This window comes from Montipora capricornis, chromosome 9, assembly GCF_036669925.1.
Source record: "Montipora capricornis isolate CH-2021 chromosome 9, ASM3666992v2, whole genome shotgun sequence".
NCBI lineage: Eukaryota > Metazoa > Cnidaria > Anthozoa > Scleractinia > Acroporidae > Montipora > Montipora capricornis.
The window spans coordinates 17,333,256-17,350,844 of NC_090891.1; the positions used below are offsets into that span (position 1 = coordinate 17,333,256).

At 41.2% G+C, this 17,589-nt stretch overlaps 1 protein-coding gene across 1 annotated transcript in view; it reads left to right on the forward strand.

The window, feature by feature from the left end:
- LOC138017856 (E3 ubiquitin-protein ligase HERC2-like) overlaps nt 1-17,589 on the forward strand; it is a 97,562-nt gene that overhangs the window by 50,740 nt on the left and 29,233 nt on the right. Inside the window, exons 19-33 of the mRNA XM_068864840.1 lie at nt 511-698; nt 2,160-2,468; nt 3,211-3,384; nt 4,536-4,672; nt 5,643-6,147; nt 6,607-6,793; nt 7,765-7,950; nt 9,401-9,606; nt 11,018-11,171; nt 11,996-12,216; nt 12,605-12,826; nt 13,117-13,327; nt 13,748-13,974; nt 14,343-14,675; nt 15,907-16,209. Of these exons, the coding sequence (XP_068720941.1) occupies nt 511-698; nt 2,160-2,468; nt 3,211-3,384; nt 4,536-4,672; nt 5,643-6,147; nt 6,607-6,793; nt 7,765-7,950; nt 9,401-9,606; nt 11,018-11,171; nt 11,996-12,216; nt 12,605-12,826; nt 13,117-13,327; nt 13,748-13,974; nt 14,343-14,675; nt 15,907-16,209 (3,563 nt within the window). The remainder of the gene's footprint in view (nt 1-510; nt 699-2,159; nt 2,469-3,210; nt 3,385-4,535; nt 4,673-5,642; nt 6,148-6,606; nt 6,794-7,764; nt 7,951-9,400; nt 9,607-11,017; nt 11,172-11,995; nt 12,217-12,604; nt 12,827-13,116; nt 13,328-13,747; nt 13,975-14,342; nt 14,676-15,906; nt 16,210-17,589) is intronic.

Here is a 17,589-nt window from a genome sequence, read left to right on the forward strand (position 1 = left end):
TTAATGAATTATTATAATTATGCTCTAGCAGAGCAGACCTTAGTACTCATTATAACCTTGAACGACAACGTAATGACCACTGAAAAGGCTTTATTGAATCAATCTCATCAAACTTACACCTATTTTTTTCTATGTCGAGACCAAGCATTACTTGATACAGCTAGATTTCACAATCACACGTACGCAAGCCGGAAAGAGTGTTAGATGGATAGATTTTATCGAGGAAATCACGCAACTCAAAATTTTCATGCACAAACATTAGTCATCTTCATGTCTCACAAAATCAGGGCGAAAATACCTTATTGTTTGTCTAATATCAATGATTTTGACGAAGACACAACTTTCTGTCTTATATTTCTTTCCAGCTTCTTGCAATGTGTGCCCCTGGCTATCCCAGAATACTTTGCGCGTACCGTAGGTCTCAGATTACTGGCAATTCATTTATTACACTATACTTGCATTCCTGGGCACGTCTCCCCTAATAAATTAGCAACTTTTCCTTTCTTATAGGTAATGCTGCACTTAGCGTATTGGATGGTGAACCTCATTCACCTAGCTCTCCGAGTTCAGGATCATCCGTGGATGTACCATCTTCTTTTCCCCAAGGCTCATCGTCTCATTTGCCTCCCGTGACAATACCAAAACCCGTCGGTGAAGTCCTTAGAGTTGTTTACCAGACAAAGTGTGTACTATTAAGGGTGAGTTTATCGAAAAACACCGATCCGAACCGATTTCTTACTTGTGATTAAGTAAATTGGCAGCAAGTCTGTGACATTCGGCGTGTTAGGAGGTGTAAGGACGGCGTGTTTGGAGGAGTAAGGATTGCACAGTTGGTTAGTACGCAACTACCTTTTTATCTTTTACATGGGTACAAAGCAACATCGCCAGTATCAGTTGGTGGTTTCCCTTCAGTTCTTAGTAATAATCTTTCTCCTCCACGAAACCCACTTTTCAAATTAGACTTGCACTGGTGGTTCTAGAAAGACGTGGCCAACTATTAATGAACTTACTTCATGTAAATCTGGAAAGAAATCGGTAACGTCTCTAAAATTGAATGGTGTATATCTACTATTGGTCCAAAACTTGCCAAGAAAGTCAATTTCTCAAATACTGATAGTTTTCTCGACTACCTCACTAGTACTGATAAACAGTTTCAACTCCGTCCAACGACAGCAAATAAAGTGTTTTTTTCACTCATGAATAAACTAGACACATCAAAGACAACTGGCCTTGATATGATATTTGCTAGGCTTATTCGAGAATGTGCAGATCTCATTTGCCAACCCATTTGTGAAAATTTTAATCAATTAATAATTCAAGTTGTATTTAAAGATGATTGGAAATGTTCGAAAGCAACTCCACTTTTCAAACAAGGCGATCGAGATTATCTGAACATTTATCGTCCAATTTCTGTAATCTCAGTAGTGGCCAAAGTGTTCGAAGGAATTGTTTACGACCAGTTGTTTACCTATTTGGAAGAGCACAGGATCCTTTGCAAACAACAATCAGGTTTTCGTGCTATACACTCGACGGTCACGGCTCTTCTTCGTTTTCGTAGAGATCCTCTTGTCAAATTAAGTAATTACGGCATATATGGAAATGCTTACCAATGGTTTAGGTCATATTTAGAAAATCGTACACAAATCTGCTCCATTAACGGGGCACTCTCTAATAGGTATCCAGTAAACTGCAGCGTTCCCCAAGGGACGATTTAAGGGCCACTTCTGTTTTTACTATATATTGATGATCGTCCTAACTGTTTACTTAATTGTGAGCCCAGGATGTACGCTGATGACATCCACCTAACATATGCAGGTTATAGTGTAGGTAGTATTCAGTTCTATCTGAATCAGGATTAGAAAATGTCCACTATAAATTGGCTGAGAGAAAACAAGCTAACTCTAAATATGACGAAAACCGAGTTCATGCTCATTGGATCCAGGCAGAGGCTGAGTAATCTCACGGATTCCCCGACAACTGATATTGATAATGTCCAAATTAGCCAAGTTGCTGCCACAAAATCACTCGTAGTAACCATCGACAACAAATTTGATCGGAGGAGTCACATTGATAAACTAACAAAGAAAGTCGCTTATGGCATTGGGGCCCTCTGCCCTCAACCTGGATACAGCTGAATATAGATATTTCTTGTTCTTAAGGCACGGCAGGAATCATCTCGGTCATATGAAGAGGTCTGCTCTCCGGCATTGGAGAGATGTCAGTTCCTTTTCACAGAACTTCATCCAGCAATGTCCAGTGAGGTGTCTACCCTGTCTCGCATGAGGATACGGAACACTCGTCCTCGCTGGGCGAAGGTTGTTCAGCGTATGATCAGAGAAAAGAAAAAGTTAGAAGGGAAAGAAAAGCCAACAACCAGGGAAGATGAAACGGTGCATTCTGGTGCTGATCAATTGGAAGGAAAGGCTTTCAAGGAGAAAGAAACTGTTGAGCACAAAACCAAGCAGAAAGTATGTTCCATGATCTAATACTTTTTTCTTGGTGGAATTTTGCCTCTACCCTCGTATAAAAATACGAGATGTATAATTTCAAGGCTTTTAAAGTTCTGGGGAGGGCTATTTCACTTGTCCAGACAAGAAGTTGTCCTCTCCTAGCGAACATTTTTTTGTTTTCTGACCCAATATGTTTGTCGTGCTCTTTGTACTAGCGACTGAAAGAGGGATAGAATTAAAAGAACCTCATCAAGATCTCGACCGAGCTACACCCCATGCATGGAACTTACGGTTGATTTACTCTAGAAATGATACTTTTTTCACCCATTTAACCGTGAGTTCAACACAATAAATTGGCCATTCGTTTATGCACTTAAAACCTTTCGGAAAACCTGAAACTAGAAAACCACAGGGCTTAGGCCTTTCAACCTTTCCTTTAAAAAATGTCATTTACACTGTGTGAAGTGTATGTAATAAAAAAGGACTTAAAAATAAGAAAAAAAAAAGAGCAACGTAAATTTGAGACTTTTGACCACTTTCAATCGAACGGCATCAAGAGTTTTCATCAACTTCCGGCATTTTAAGTCCTTTGACGCAAACATTGCTTGCAGTTTAATTCTTTCTGCTTTTGAAGGGGCGATGTACTTCAAAAGATGGCAGGAAAGACTTTCTAGAATTTTTTGTGTGCTGAGAGTCCGTCCTAATCATAACGCTTCCTGACACCCATCGTTTCCACCTGTTTTGTATTTTCACGTGATAGGTTGACTACACGGAAATTAACACTTCACTGACTAGTGCTCGCAAAGTGAAGTGGCTCCGTGAGCGTTTGATCAGCTCCTCAGCAGAAGCCGTGTTGATGAACCACATCAAAGAATTCATTCTTGATGATGATCCAATTGAGGTGGAAAAACTAAGGGCCTGTCTTCATAAACAGGTACGGTGTCTTTTTGTCTTTTTTTTCCATGAAGCCCTTGTGTTACTCATAAAAGTTTTCGAACACCGACCGGTTGGCTCAATTGCTTGAGCGTCTTACTACCGTGCGGGTGGTCGTGAATTCTTCTCCGACCGGAGTTTTTAATAACCTAAGGAGAGTGTGCTCCCTTTGCAAGTACATCTGCAAATGGTTAGACTCTCAATTCTTTCAACTCTGTGGGACGTTAAAGATCACACACACTATTCGAAAAGAGCAGGACACTGAGTTCCCTGTGTCGTGGTCAGGTGTTGTTCTGTATGGGGGCATCTTTCACTTTCCTCAGAAATTATTGTAAACGGCATAACGATTAAGCAGTTTAGGCCAAAGTCCCCCAAATTGTAGATTTGTCCTTAAAGCCCTAAGGGAACCCCGAGGGGTGTGACTATTACTTGTACCTCACTTTACTTCTTTCTATACGCGACTCCGCAAGCTTCAAGCGGATATATTAAGTAACAGACTCATTACTTAAATGGCTGATGTTCTTTTCCCAAGGTATGCAAAATCACAACTGCCCTGTCACAGTTTCCATTTCTCTTTATCTAACATTGTACTTTTCTGAAGAAGAAAAAATTCGATGTTATTTCAGGCAATGCTACTATAACCAAAAAATCAATTTTTCCTTTTTATTTGGATTTCAAACCTGTATTAACTCAACACTAAGTGACCAAAGTTTTTAGCTTTGATTTAAAAAGACACATGTCTAATTTAGTGGGAATTCCTATTTAATGGTCCACCGCATTCTAACTTTAAAATCATTTGAGGAGAAAATGACGTCAAAAACTCGCCAGTTTAAGAATGCAATGCGTGTGTACGCGCCTGAATTAATATGCAGCACGGGAGTTCCAGGCTTTCAGATTTTTAAACTCGCGTTTAGCATACATGGTAAACTGCGTTTATAAGCTGAAATTTTAAGGTAGTGTGTTAATGATGTCACTTTTCCCTACTCAAATTAAACAACCTTTGGATAAAAATCAAACCTTAAATTTTGCCATTCAGGTGTTAAGCAAACGCACTTTCAAAATCTAAAATAAAGAACGAAGTGATTTTTTGATCCTAGTAGCACTTAAATAGTTTTGGTTGAATTCTTAGTCTACTTAACTTTTTAATTTCAGCTTGAAAGGGGCCGGCGAAGGTTGGAAGGGGCAGAAACTCTGCTGTCTCTTGTTTGCAAGGAATATCTGATTCCATCAGTTCGTTATTCAATTTTATGTGGCTGGCAAGGTCTTCTTTCAGCTCACTCTCAAACACAGTAAGTTTTGAAATGCCAAGCAGATCACGCAGTAAAATTTGTGATTGTGTGTTATTTGTGATCACAAGGCTGTTTTTGTCGGATACAATTTAACACTACTGGTTTTGAACTCTGCTTTCATTGGGTCGATGTAAGTGGCAGCTTTGAGGGTTGCTTTAGTTGAGTATTAGTGCACATTGTTTTTAACCAGTTCTAAGAGATGTTGCAATAGATTCGTCCATCCCTAGTGGCTCAGTTTAACTTTTGTACAAAATGCTAATCGGTGCAGTTATTCTGGAAGTGAGGTAAAAAAAAGGAAAGGAAAGGAACTTTTTTAAGTGTCTAGTCGTTCCAGCGCTGGAGCACTAATTGGGGACACTGTAAACTGGAATTAACAATTAACGCAAAATCAAGTCAAATGTTGGTTTTTGAGGAGAGGGGAAACCGCAGTACCCGGAGAAAACCTCTCGATGCAGAGTAGAGAACCAACATATGACGCCGAGTCTGAGATTCGAACCCGGGCCACATTGGTGGGAGGCGAGTGCTCTCACCACTCCGCCATCCCTTCACCCCCTAGGCTGACATCTTGCGCTTTGACGTCTTGGTCGTGATAACTCCAAAATTTTGAACTGGATTTTATTGCCAGTTGTTGGTTGTGTCATCGAGCAGGAACCTTTTACTGATAAGAGATTAGCTATATACAATTCGCCAGGTCAGATATTCAATCCTCGACAGTTGTTTATTGGTTTCATCTCGCTTCGTTTCCGCTGCAGCGGCAATCGTATGTGCCTGGAATTGTACAGAGCAGAGTGACCCCTTAAGACTTTGTCCACTGATTGAAGGGGTACAAATAACATTTTTCGACTGCGGAAGCTCTACAGTTGTTTGTTGAATCTAAAGACACAAAGTGGGAGTTCTGAATTCATAGCCTCCATAAAGAAACCCAAGAAGATAACAATCACATTTTTCATTTTTATGGTTTCAATTTCAGCAAAACACTTCCACATTGCACAACCGATGTTGGTCTTATCCCACCCTACGAACGTGTTATTCTAGAAACAGCTTTCCGCAGGATAAACCAATGGGCAGTTACCACACTTCGTGAAGCAATTACCTATGCAGACGACACCTTCAAGAAAGCTGAATCAAGACCCAACACTGCCCCAGATGATTTTCACGGTGGCCTGTGCCTAGGTGCACTCCCTGTGGCACGTTTTCTTCTAGCCACTTTAGGAGTCTTAACTGCTGAACACAATGCCAGTGACATGAGCCTGATTCTGAATGCAGGCACTATCGGCTTAACACAGACCATCATGCGACTGGCAGGACCCTGTGAAGCCACTAAAGAAGAAGAGTCCAACTTGGCTGCTATTATTGACGAAGCTAAGGCTGCGAAGAAGCATCCCACACTGCCTATCACGGGGCCAGAAATGGCGAAGAGAATGAAGATTGGTACCCGAGTTGTGAGAGGTCCTGACTGGAAGTGGGGAGATCAGGTAAAACCAGACATCTTTTTATGTTAAATCTCTTTGCTTTCTTAACTTATGCCATCCCTTCTTTAGAATAGCGTAATCTGAAACTGACACATTGTACGGAGTAAATAGGAGTTGCTTTTCTTTTTAGTTAAAATAAAATTGTTTTGTACTTTGCTCTTTGAGACACTCGGTATTCATGACGCAAACACGTGACTAAACATCCCGTAAGATACACTGAGCAAACCTTGTGACATCATCTACGCTGGTCGGTGCTATAAGCAAACGATGGTAAATTAAGATCTGTTGAATTTTGCAACAGCATGGTAGCGGTGACTTGACACCTATGACAAAGATTTGAAGCTAGTAGATGCGAAAACGTGGAGCCTTTCTTGAATGCTGCCGAGCTACGTTTAACTTTACAGAGCCCCAATGCTAGACTTATTACCATTGTTTCTGGTTTTCTCCATTTGTTACCCACAGGATGGACCTCCACCAAGCGAGGGTCGTGTTATAGGAGAGCTTGGAGAAGATGAATGGGTACGTATTCAGTGGGACACTGGCAGCACTAACTCATACCGTATGGGCAAGGAGGGAAAATTTGACCTGAAGTTGGCGGGACCCCCGCCCGTCCCGGAAAGCAGCGAAGAGGAGGAAGAAGACTTGAAAGGTGATTTGTTATATAGTTCTCGCAACACGGATTTGAGATTTTACTTTTTCTATTGGGCATGCCAATTGTTAATAGTCCAGTTAGTTGATCCTGTCCTTTGCCAATGAGATCAAGACAGTTTTTCTGTCACCTCTGTATCCTGTAAAGATACCGTCAGCAAAAGGATGGAGATTTTCAAACAGACACCCCTTCTTTCATTATTTATTTTCTGTTGCCATTACAAGAGAAATACCTCCCTTTAGTTATTTGAAGACAGCCGTGTGTGTGGTCCGGGGAGGCTCCTAAAACACAACCTTCCAAATGCAAAAAAAGACCGCTGATGAATTATTCTATTTTGGTGCTTATTATCCTGACAAGCCTTGTTTTACAGCTAAAATTGAATTGAGGCCCGTGAGCCTAATTGGCCCAAAAAAGAAAAGTTGCGGCCATTGTTGCATTCGGTTGGTATATACATACCGGGTTCGTACGGGTCATGGAAAGTCATGGAATTTAAGAATTTCATTTTCCAGGCCTGGAAAGTCATGTAATTTTATGGTCGGTCAAAGCAAGGATAAAATGGAGTAAAGACGAGTTTCTATCAAACAATCAAAAGTTTCACTGAGTTGGGCGGAAAGAGGTTGTTAATTTCTTCAAATTTGATTTGAGTAATATCCTGAAATAAGGATAGTTAAGAAATATGACAACTAAACTTAAGGTCATGGAAAGTCATGAAATTTGAAGTGCTTTAAAGAGTACGAACCCTGACATATATTGTATATATGTTTTTGTTTTTGTATTCTTTTCTGAAATATGATATTTGTGCTTAAAACAAAATTTCAAAGCATTCTGCTTACCTTTGAAGGAATATCCACAGTAATTCCAATCTCGATCTCGTGAATAAAGGTAAATTTAAACTGGCTTGCAGATTTAAAACACAATTCAAATTGCAAAACAGATAAGTATTGGTGTTTGCCTTTTTTTTCCTTTTTCAGATGATTCAAAGCAAGAGAAAACCGAAATTCAATCAGTTCATCCCACTGCTCTCATTCGCCACTCGTGTGTTTGCCTTTTGCAAGCGCTGGCTGTTGGATGTGGTCTCCATGCCAACAGTTTACAGATCGAGAGCGTGCGAGCACTCAGCGGCTTGTTACACAACCTCCTTGATGCAGGCACAATTGGTTAGTGTTCTAAGAATGCTTTGTAGCACTGATGCTGCGGGCATTTCGTCGTTGAACCATTCAGTTTTTTTTTCTATTCCAGATTGGAGTTTTAACTCCAATCTGGAATAGAAAAAGAGCTGGATAACTGCAAAAAGTTCCTCCAAAAGAACATGTTATCGGAAAACGCAATGGTTATTAACGCTGAGAATTAAGGATTTGATAGTCCGCCAGTGGGCAGCACGCGATTTAGCACCAAAATTATTCCAAAAGAACTGGTATTTTGTGTATTCCAAGTAAGCGGTATTCCGTTTATTTAAGATGTGTCCCCGATCTGGAATAATACCAACAGAATCCGTCCTTTAAAACGTAACGGAGTTTCGTAAGTGGTGGTTTATCTTCAATGGTGGATGGTAAGACTTCAGCTTCAATCCACGGATCCAATCCGTCTCCTGTTACACCTCTCGGCAGGTGCTATTCACTTGAAAATATCTTCTGAATAACTTCATTGGTTTTCATAGTGCCTATGCACTGGATAGTGATTGCTGTGGTGGGTGGTGCTTCCCCCCTTGTGAACAATTGAGGCCCGACCTTAACCTTAACTGCAACCCTGAAAAATTCAACTTTTACGTCCCAGATTTAAGCTACATGTACAGTAAGTATAGAACCCGGCTTGAGTACCTTTTAATTCTGCGAACCACCAGAACACAAGTGATACGGTACTTTATCTTTCTCTACAAATCTGCAGTATGGAGTGCTAAAATCTTAAAAGGAGCTCATAACAATGAATTTTTTTTTGTTTAACACCGTTTCAAGCAATTCAATTTTCCAGATAATTCTTTCCTCTTTTCTTAAGCTAAACGAACTGAATCAATCAATATGCTATTTTAATTGACTTTCTTGTTGAATTTTGCACCGAACTCTAAAATTGCTTGAGATTGCTAAATTCATGTTTCGCTTCCACGATGATATGCTGCCTCCACTCTTTGTCAATCTATTTATGACGAACAGTCAAATTCATAGATATGACACAAGAACAACCAGTAATTATCTAGTGCATTCCTGTCGTATTAACATCAATAAATTCACAATTCTTTACCAAGGATAAAAAATCTGGAATTGTCTTCCTGTATCTATTACAAACTTGTCAGGCTTTCCTATCTTTAAGGAAAAAAGTGCTAGAGTTTTTGTTAAAATAGTTACTGAATTATCCTAGCCTTCGCCGCCCTTATTTTTTTATCATATTGTGATGTCAAGGTGGCCTCTGCTATAAGCCTGGTGGCTTCTTGAGGTCTCCTCGCCTAACAACACGCTGTACTTTGTAAAATTCGTTTTAATATCAAGGCAAATAAATGATGATGATTATCATGATGATGATGAAAAGTCCGTCATGTAAAGGTAACCTTGTGGACCATCCCGTTAAGTTTTGCAGGAGGTATGTTGATTGTGGGAATTTGTGTCCAATCTACAGGGAAAGTTGGCACCATAGAGATGGCCCAGCAGCACAGAGACTGGGCTAAGTTAGGCTTCATCCGGGGTATTGCAGTATCCCCAGTCATGTGTTGTGCACTCAGTAGCTCTCAGTGGGTAAGCCTCCTGCTACGGGTAGTGAAGGGATCACTTCCAGATGACGACTCGGTACCCTCTTCTGTGTCTGCTACCCATCTACCACGCCAGGTAACATTCAGATTAAGGCAGAGTGATAATTTTGTCCTTCTGTAGTATTTCATGAAGTGTTTTCGTGAATGGCGGTGGCTAAAATGACGAGCCCCTTCAAAGTTAAATGAAGAAAGTGCGAGGCACTCGCACACATTATTTGTTGAGAAATTTTGAACTACTGTGAATTTGTTAGAAAAATATTATCTGTTTTCTTAGCTAACGCACCATCGCCAGCCCTGAAACATTTCGGATAAAGTTGTCTGTAAAATACACATAATGTCTGACTTCATGGAAAACAAATTACCAACGTGTTACTGTAAGAGTTTTCATGAAATTAAAATGTGCCGTCCGTATACATAATTATTGTGATATACGCTGAAGGTGGTGTCATAGTCCGACTTACGAAAATAACAACACAGTTGTGTCATCAGCGTCGTGCACAACAATATTATAGGGTCCTTGAGGGACCACGACGTCCTGGTAAGCAAATCTACGCAAATTAATGCAGTATGCGTCAAACATATCGGCGGAATATCGTTGGCAAAACACAAAATCACTGAACTAAGATCTTTTCGACATGATCCCAAGTTGTTCGGGGTGTAACAAGTGAAGAAACAATTCAAGAATTTAACCTGCAGGTAATAACGGCCCGTAACGTTTCAGAGATAATAAAAAAATGAATCGCTGGGTGCTCAAATCATCCAAATTACTGTCAAGAGATTAATAAAACAAGCAGGGTACATAACAAAGAAGTCAGTATCCGCACAGGTCAACGTTCCCTACGTAGTAAAGGATACAAATACTATGCAAACACGGCAAAAGGGATTGTTAACAGAGAGTGATCTAAGGAAATTGGAGATGAGCTCTTGGCTATACCATCTAGAAGCAGTTATCCAAATTGCATAGAAAACATATCGTGAAACATATCGTGAAACGAATTTTCAAGTCCAAAACGTTCGATTAGTTCTGCCATAGGGTGCGGACAACTAACTATACAACGTTTAGCTAAGAAATTAATCGATAGAACCATCAATGGGATGAGCGATAGAATGGATGTAATCATTGCAGAAAGGGACAACGCACAAAGTATTGAGTTGATATTTTGGCAGGTTAATACCAAGCATTTCGTCGTTCAAAAGACTTTAGCGTGACATTGTCACGTATTCGTCTGTAAAAGAAAGCTATTGAATTTTTCGCTCGCCTCCCCCTTTCAGTGTTGGTAACGGAAAAAGGAAGTGTTGGTGATAAGATAACAACATTGTTAGGGGGGGGGGGGGGGGGTGAGATGGAAAGATTTCGGGGGAGGGATTTGTCCGAGATACCTTAAAAGGGCAAAATGTCTCAATCCTTTGGAGCTTATTGTAGGTCCAGTCCAATATTGAGAATACGGATATGTTCTATCAAACTTGCCTGTCATTCCAACCAACAGATTCTAGCCTTGCGGTTGCTGAGATCCGTGTTGCCCTCGTGGAGTGTCACAAAGGAATCTCACAGGATGTCTGAAGTTGTCGCTAAGCTGTTCGCTTTGCTTGGCAGAGTTTTAATGACTTGTCATGGAAGTCTGCCCGTCCAACTCTCTTCAGGTTTGTACAAGAGACCCGCCACTCTTAACAACAAGTCCTACATGTATTTCAGCAATTCAGGACGAAACGAACTGATTCGATACAATCTCTCTCTTTGTTTGCGAAAGATATCTTCATTTTACTGTCTGTTCCTTCAGTTTTATGTTTGCTTTCTCGTGTAAACGTTGCTCAAACTGCATGGGTTCAATGGCGTACGTGTGGCCACACCTGAACAGCTATTAGGCGTCTAAGACCACGCCCTCACGCATCCGGATATTTTTTTAATCCGCGCTTTTTCTCTGCGGATTCAAAGATTTTCACGTCCACGTAACGTACTCAAATCGAATTTACCCGCCCACGCGTATCCGGATTGCGGGATTCGTTCTAACATCCAGGACTGTTCTGTAACTATTAACAAAGCCTGCGCCATCAGGTGTGCTACTTGGCGACAAAAGAAGCGACAGTATTTTCGTTCAGTGGCCATGTTGAATATTTACGCAGTAAGGATTGGATCTGAATTTGTGAGGTCATCGGATTTGATAATATCCCGATTCGACCCTCCACGCAATTCCAAATTCTATTGAAAGTACTCCACTCTGGAGAGCGGATTCATAAAGTTGCAGATTTGCATGCCAAATTCGCCGGATACGTGTGGACGGAAGGTGACTCCGCAAAGAAAAAGGTGCGGTTTGAAAAATGTCGGGATACGTGTGGACAGGGCCTATGTTAAATCGCAAGGAAAACTCCTTTTGAACCAGGTGAGATCATTTTTTATTTATTTTTTATTTTTTTGTGGAAGTCCGATTAATTTAGTCGGATTTTATCTTTCACATGTGACCTTTTAGGTGAAAGAAGTCGTAGAACCAAGCGGAAGCCGAGGATCCCAGCTTCTGTTTCAGCTACTTACAGCAGTACTGTTGCGGAAGAGTTACTGGCACTTGTTCGAAAGCTACATACGTTAGAGGCCTGGAACCCAATGGTCAATGAATTCATAAGTGCTCAGCTGCGAAGTCTTGTCACCATGGTAACAACCTTGAAGCCAGTTGAAGGGGAACCGGCAATTCAGGTTTTGTCCTTTAACGAATTACATTACTAAATCCTATTTAGTGTTTTGGTCCCTTGGTACATTCCCGCTTTTGTTTTGTAAAGTAAAGGTAAATTTCTCTCTTTAATTAACTCAGGAATTTCTTTGTACTTCTGGTGGTGTGTGGCTTATTAACCATGGTAATCGTGAACTGTACACTTTTGTTACTTGTGTTTTTGTTTGTCTGTCTGTTCTATTGCTCTACGCTACATTACCAGTTAGGTAAACGTGAAGCAATAGTGGTCTTGTCTAACTGGCCTGCAACACCCTCCCGCTCTCGGGGAAAAAAAAAACAATCGAAGGAAACCGGCTTCCTCTGTGTCACTCATACCTTTTCTGAGATCTTTACAATTTACCTGTCCCTCCGTAGGATTCTGAGGAAACCAAAGAAGACAGTGTGGACCAGGGCCCAGTGATGGCTGTCTTGGCCGTTATCGGTGGCTTGGATAGCAGGCCCAGACTTGGTGGCCTGGTACAGCTGAAGGAGTGGGGTGTGGGCACAGTTTGCAGGATAGCTCCTAATGGAAAAGTAACTGTGCAGTCTGAAGGCCAACAGAAAACCAAGATATGCTCCATATCACAGGTCAAACCGGTAAGAAAATGGGGGTGAATTATCTTCGTTTGAAGAGAATTTAAACCTGATCGTCCGGATGAGAGTAGTCCTGAGAAAGATTTTGTCGGTGTCGTTGACTGAGTCAAGACCTCTGCTATTTTACGAAGAGAAAGGAGTGTTCAACGTGCTTTGTTTTTCTTTGTGATAAATATCTCATGTCTCATTTTTAACCAGTAAGAGGGAAAACCAAGATTTATGAGATCCTAGAGACAGTTCCCATGTTTGTTATACAGTTGAGTATTAATGCCCTTTGGGATAACTTCATCTAGGTACCAGTCGTGCCATTTTCAGTGGACAACCTGCCAATGTCGGATGCATCGCTGGGGATCTGGGCCTCACTCGTTCGACTAGCAGGGACCGGCAAGAAAACAGCTGAAAAGGACAAGGAGAACTTCCAACTTCCTGCAGTGCCGGGCGAGGAAGGTGTGGAATCTGTCAGATCCCCCCCTGTAAGACCCCTCATGCCTCCAAGATCTGGTGGTAAGTAAAGTGGTTTTTAATTTGCCATTTCTGAGCTGACGTCATTCTTGCGGAGTCTCAAGTCTACTTTTATAAGAAAGATTTTGCTTGTCGCGCGGCTCGAGTGACTAGCAAATGGTCTGTTTAGTTGATTAGCTGGTAAAACGTGTTTCATTTAAGTTTCAGATAAGTTATTTAAATTATGTATATCGTGTTTCAAATATCACTGTTTCTCTCCGAAATATGTCACCTCGGGTTTCCAGTCACGTAGAGCTGGCTTTTAGCCACATCGTATCACGCTGGTGGATTTTTATAAAGGAATATTGTATTTTTAGAACCCGCATTAAGTTTGATTGTTCAATAAGTATTGCTTACCAGGGCAGTTCTTTAATGACTTATTGCAACTGTTATCATAAAACAAGACCGACGTTTGTCTCTTAGGTGAAGAAGTTGATACATCGACGTTAAGGCAGCAGCAGATCACACTTGGTCTCTTGAAGTCTGCTCGTGTTCTTTGCAGTAGGCAGGACAATCTCAGACAGATACTGACACACCAGGCTGAAAGCTCAGGTGGTGGCAGTAGCAGCACATTCTCGCTGCAACAACTCATGTGTTCTGCTATCAAACCCTCGCCTATCAAAGCACTGTTTGACCGAGAAGAGCTAGAGGTAAATGCAGAAACACTAAGTAAAGAACCGTTGATGATGACGATAATAGTTAGTTAAACACTCTTGTAGTGATGGTAATAGTTTAAAAAGTTTATTAAACTCCCTTGTAGTTGCAGCCCTTTCTCTCAGGGCGGTTGCTACGGAGCAACCGAATAAAAGGATAAAACATTTTATAACGGGAGATTGCTTTAACTTGGGGGAAAGTCTTGTCTCGTTGGCCTGTGTTAAACAACTCGCAGTACAAAAAGCATAATCTATGTCCAACCAACCTTTAGGATCCTTCCCCTCCCCATTTCGTGCTACCTGATAGTGTCAAAGCATTCCTTATTTTATTTTTTTTTTTGATAATTTATCCATTCATGCAACAGGCTGCTGCCCTTGCCGCTTGTCAGTTTCTTGCAAACGAAGCCAGCCGGCCAGCCGAACTACCAACACCAGTCGTCCCAGAGACGAGCCTTGAGAAAGAGAGGGCGCCACCCCAGTCCTCCATTAGGAGGTCCTCCAAGTCAAAACTCATGCAGAAAAAGAAGGCTCGTACGCGGAAACCCACCCCTTCCCCACCACCACCATTGGTCCAACAACTCGTGGAGATGGGATTCTCAAGAAGCCGAGCTGAATATGCGCTCAAAGAATTGGCGGATGAGGAGGTGCCGAGAGCCGAGTTAGTTGTAGCGTGGCTTATCGATCATCCTGATGTTGAGGTACAGAATACACGTAGTTAGTCGTTTGTAGAATGAAAGCACTTAACTCATTTCTTGCTTATTATTTTTGCCTCATTCAAACGAAGGGAAAATAATAGTAACGAAAACTGAAGGGAGGTGAGGACTATCTGCCCTTTGGGACAAGTCTCAGCCACGTTACTTTTACATGAAACAAAATTGGTTTAATAGTTGTTTTTCTAGAGGTCCCATAAGTAGTCCGCTTGATTCAAATTGTCATTACTCTCGAAGCACTGATACAGAGTAATGTTGTCGCACTCTTTTGAGTTGATATGTCTTCATGTTGTTGCGGACCGTAAGAGAAGAACGTTCTTCCACTTTAGTTATTTACGGATTTTGTTATTTCGTAAATGTCGTATATCCCAGCCATCCTTCTCTACCCTCTTTTTCAATTCATTATCATGACTGACCACTTCAACCTTTGTTTGTAAATGACACTCAGGGATATTAAAGATACCACAAACTGTTCGAAAAGAGTAGGAAAAGGGAGTCACCGTTTGTTCGTGCAATTTGCTAATATCGATCTTTTGGCTATGTGTAAGAAAAGTGTGAGTGGAAAAGGAAAGGAAAGAAAACCAATACGGAATATAGTAGCCTGTTCCAGGTTCTTCGTTGGTGGGGGCGAGGGAAAATGTTCCGGATCGAGGAAAAAGCGAGCGCATCAAAAAAACAAAAAAAAAAGCTCTGGTAAGGGGTGAGGCCGCCCTCCGCCTCCCCTCTCCCCATTACTTCTCGCGTGCTCTTTTTCCTAGATCCGGAACATTTTTTCCCCTCGTCCCCACCAGCTGAGAGCCTGCAAGATTCTAGGGATGTAGTTATTATTGTTACAAGCTGTCTTGTTGTGTGAGTGGCCTTCGTTGTTCTTTCTAGAGAGAGATCATGTGCCTGGTTGCAACTTGCATGAAAAGAGTTGTACTGATACTACAATGTAAAGCTCTCTATTGTCATTCTTAGCAAACTTAATACTTTGTTATCTCAAAAATTGGGTTTTATCAACGGAGTTGATAATGTAAATTGACCACCGTACAGGGATTCTAAAATTCTCTCTGACGAAGGGCAAACGTTCGAAACGTAAAAGAAAAAAAAAAAGCTTTCAGAATCGCTGTACGGTGATCAATTTACATTATCTGTTTTTGTGTACTACTTCCCAACGACGCAGTACCACAGTTTCTTTAGAAACTACCCCCTTTATTACTTTTTTTTTATCTGACAGGTTCCAGAAGGACAAGACCGACCAGTGGCTGCTCCAGAGTTGGAATCAAGTGCTGAATCCTCAGATGTCGATGATGACGACAGCGGTGCTCTTTCTAGTAGCGACAGTGATAGTAGCTTGAGTGACTTGAGTGACAACGGAGAAGTCTATGCCTTGCCCACTGATTTTAAGAAACGCAGCGACCATTCCAGTAACGATGAATATGCAAGATATGTGCGCGACAACATTCAAGTGGGTATGATGGTGAGATGTTGCAGGACATACGAGGAGGTACACGAGGGAGATATTGGCCGAGTCATTAAGGTGGGTCATAAGTCTGAAGCCTATGTGACCGAAAAGAAGTGCTCCACTGAAGGGGGAGGCTGTGAAAGAATCAAACCAAATTAAATCATATTTAACAGAAGCATACGATTAACTCATAGACAGGCAATCGATCCCAGGTCGTAATGATGGAAGGCGAGTTAACTCTCGTCACAGCGCCAGTCCAAAACCATGTTATGTACGCTAGCAGCCCGTATAGGACGAGATAGGCTTTGTAGAATCTCACGTGACAAATCTTGTAATTCAACGGTTCGACCACTGTTACAGCTTCTAATGAGATTGAAAACTCATTAATAATTCTTAAGCCCATTGACCTATCAAATGGTCGATAATACATCACATGCAGTGACTCTATATCGATAAACCTCCTCCTTATTAGTATGTGGTGTTTTATCAGCTGATAAAACACTCCTCATTAGTATGCAGTGTTTCATCAGATATCAAGACACTGCATGTGACTTATGCATAGTAATTAATTTCAGCCATTACAAACTTCTGGTCGGATACTTTTACCCATCCTCCTTCCAAACTTCTGCAACAGATTTTGTCAACCAAAAAATTCAACGACTCCTCCGTCATGTTAACAATGTTCTTATCTAGACTTTGGATGTTGTCCCGTTCCACGTCGAACCTTGCTTCTACGTCAGCTGCTTGTTTGTCCAGCCATGCATTTTGCCCGCTGTGCAAAAATATTAAAAGACCAATTTGTGACATATCGTGTTGATTTTGGAAAGGATTTATCCAGCAAGGCTTTTTCTTCATCGGCAGTTTTTAGTTATCTGAACTTTCTCTTACACAGCATTTTTAACCAACCTTCTTCAACCATCGACTTTAACAAAGAAAGGATTGAAGGGGAAAAAACGTGCTTTTTAAATTACCATACTGCTTATAAGGTCCTCTTGTTTCAGTCTTGTTTGCTAATATCTTCCCCTCACAATTTGAACCTTTGTTCGGACTCCCGACGGATCAACACCCTTTTTGTGGAATGTTTTTGAAGCCGTTCATGAAACTCGCAGCACGTGTTTTATCGGGTCTAAAAACACTCGACGAAGCCTCGTGTTTAAAAACCCGATAAAACACTGCTGCTCGTTTTTTAAACATTACGTCATTGATTCCGTTGTTTTTCTTCATTTTCCTTTGGAAGAAATTTTGAGAACTTGCGTGCATGAGCTGCCATCTGTCCCAAAGACTTTGCTTAGGGCTCTTTCCTTTGCTATTCTGATTATGGACGTTCGAGGGTTTCGAGGCCGTGTTTATAGTTTTAGCAGTTTAGTAACCTTTTATTGATAAAGTGAAATGACACAGAAGCCTGCTGTCACACATGCGTGAATACAGGCATCGCCACTTCACACGCAGAGGTCT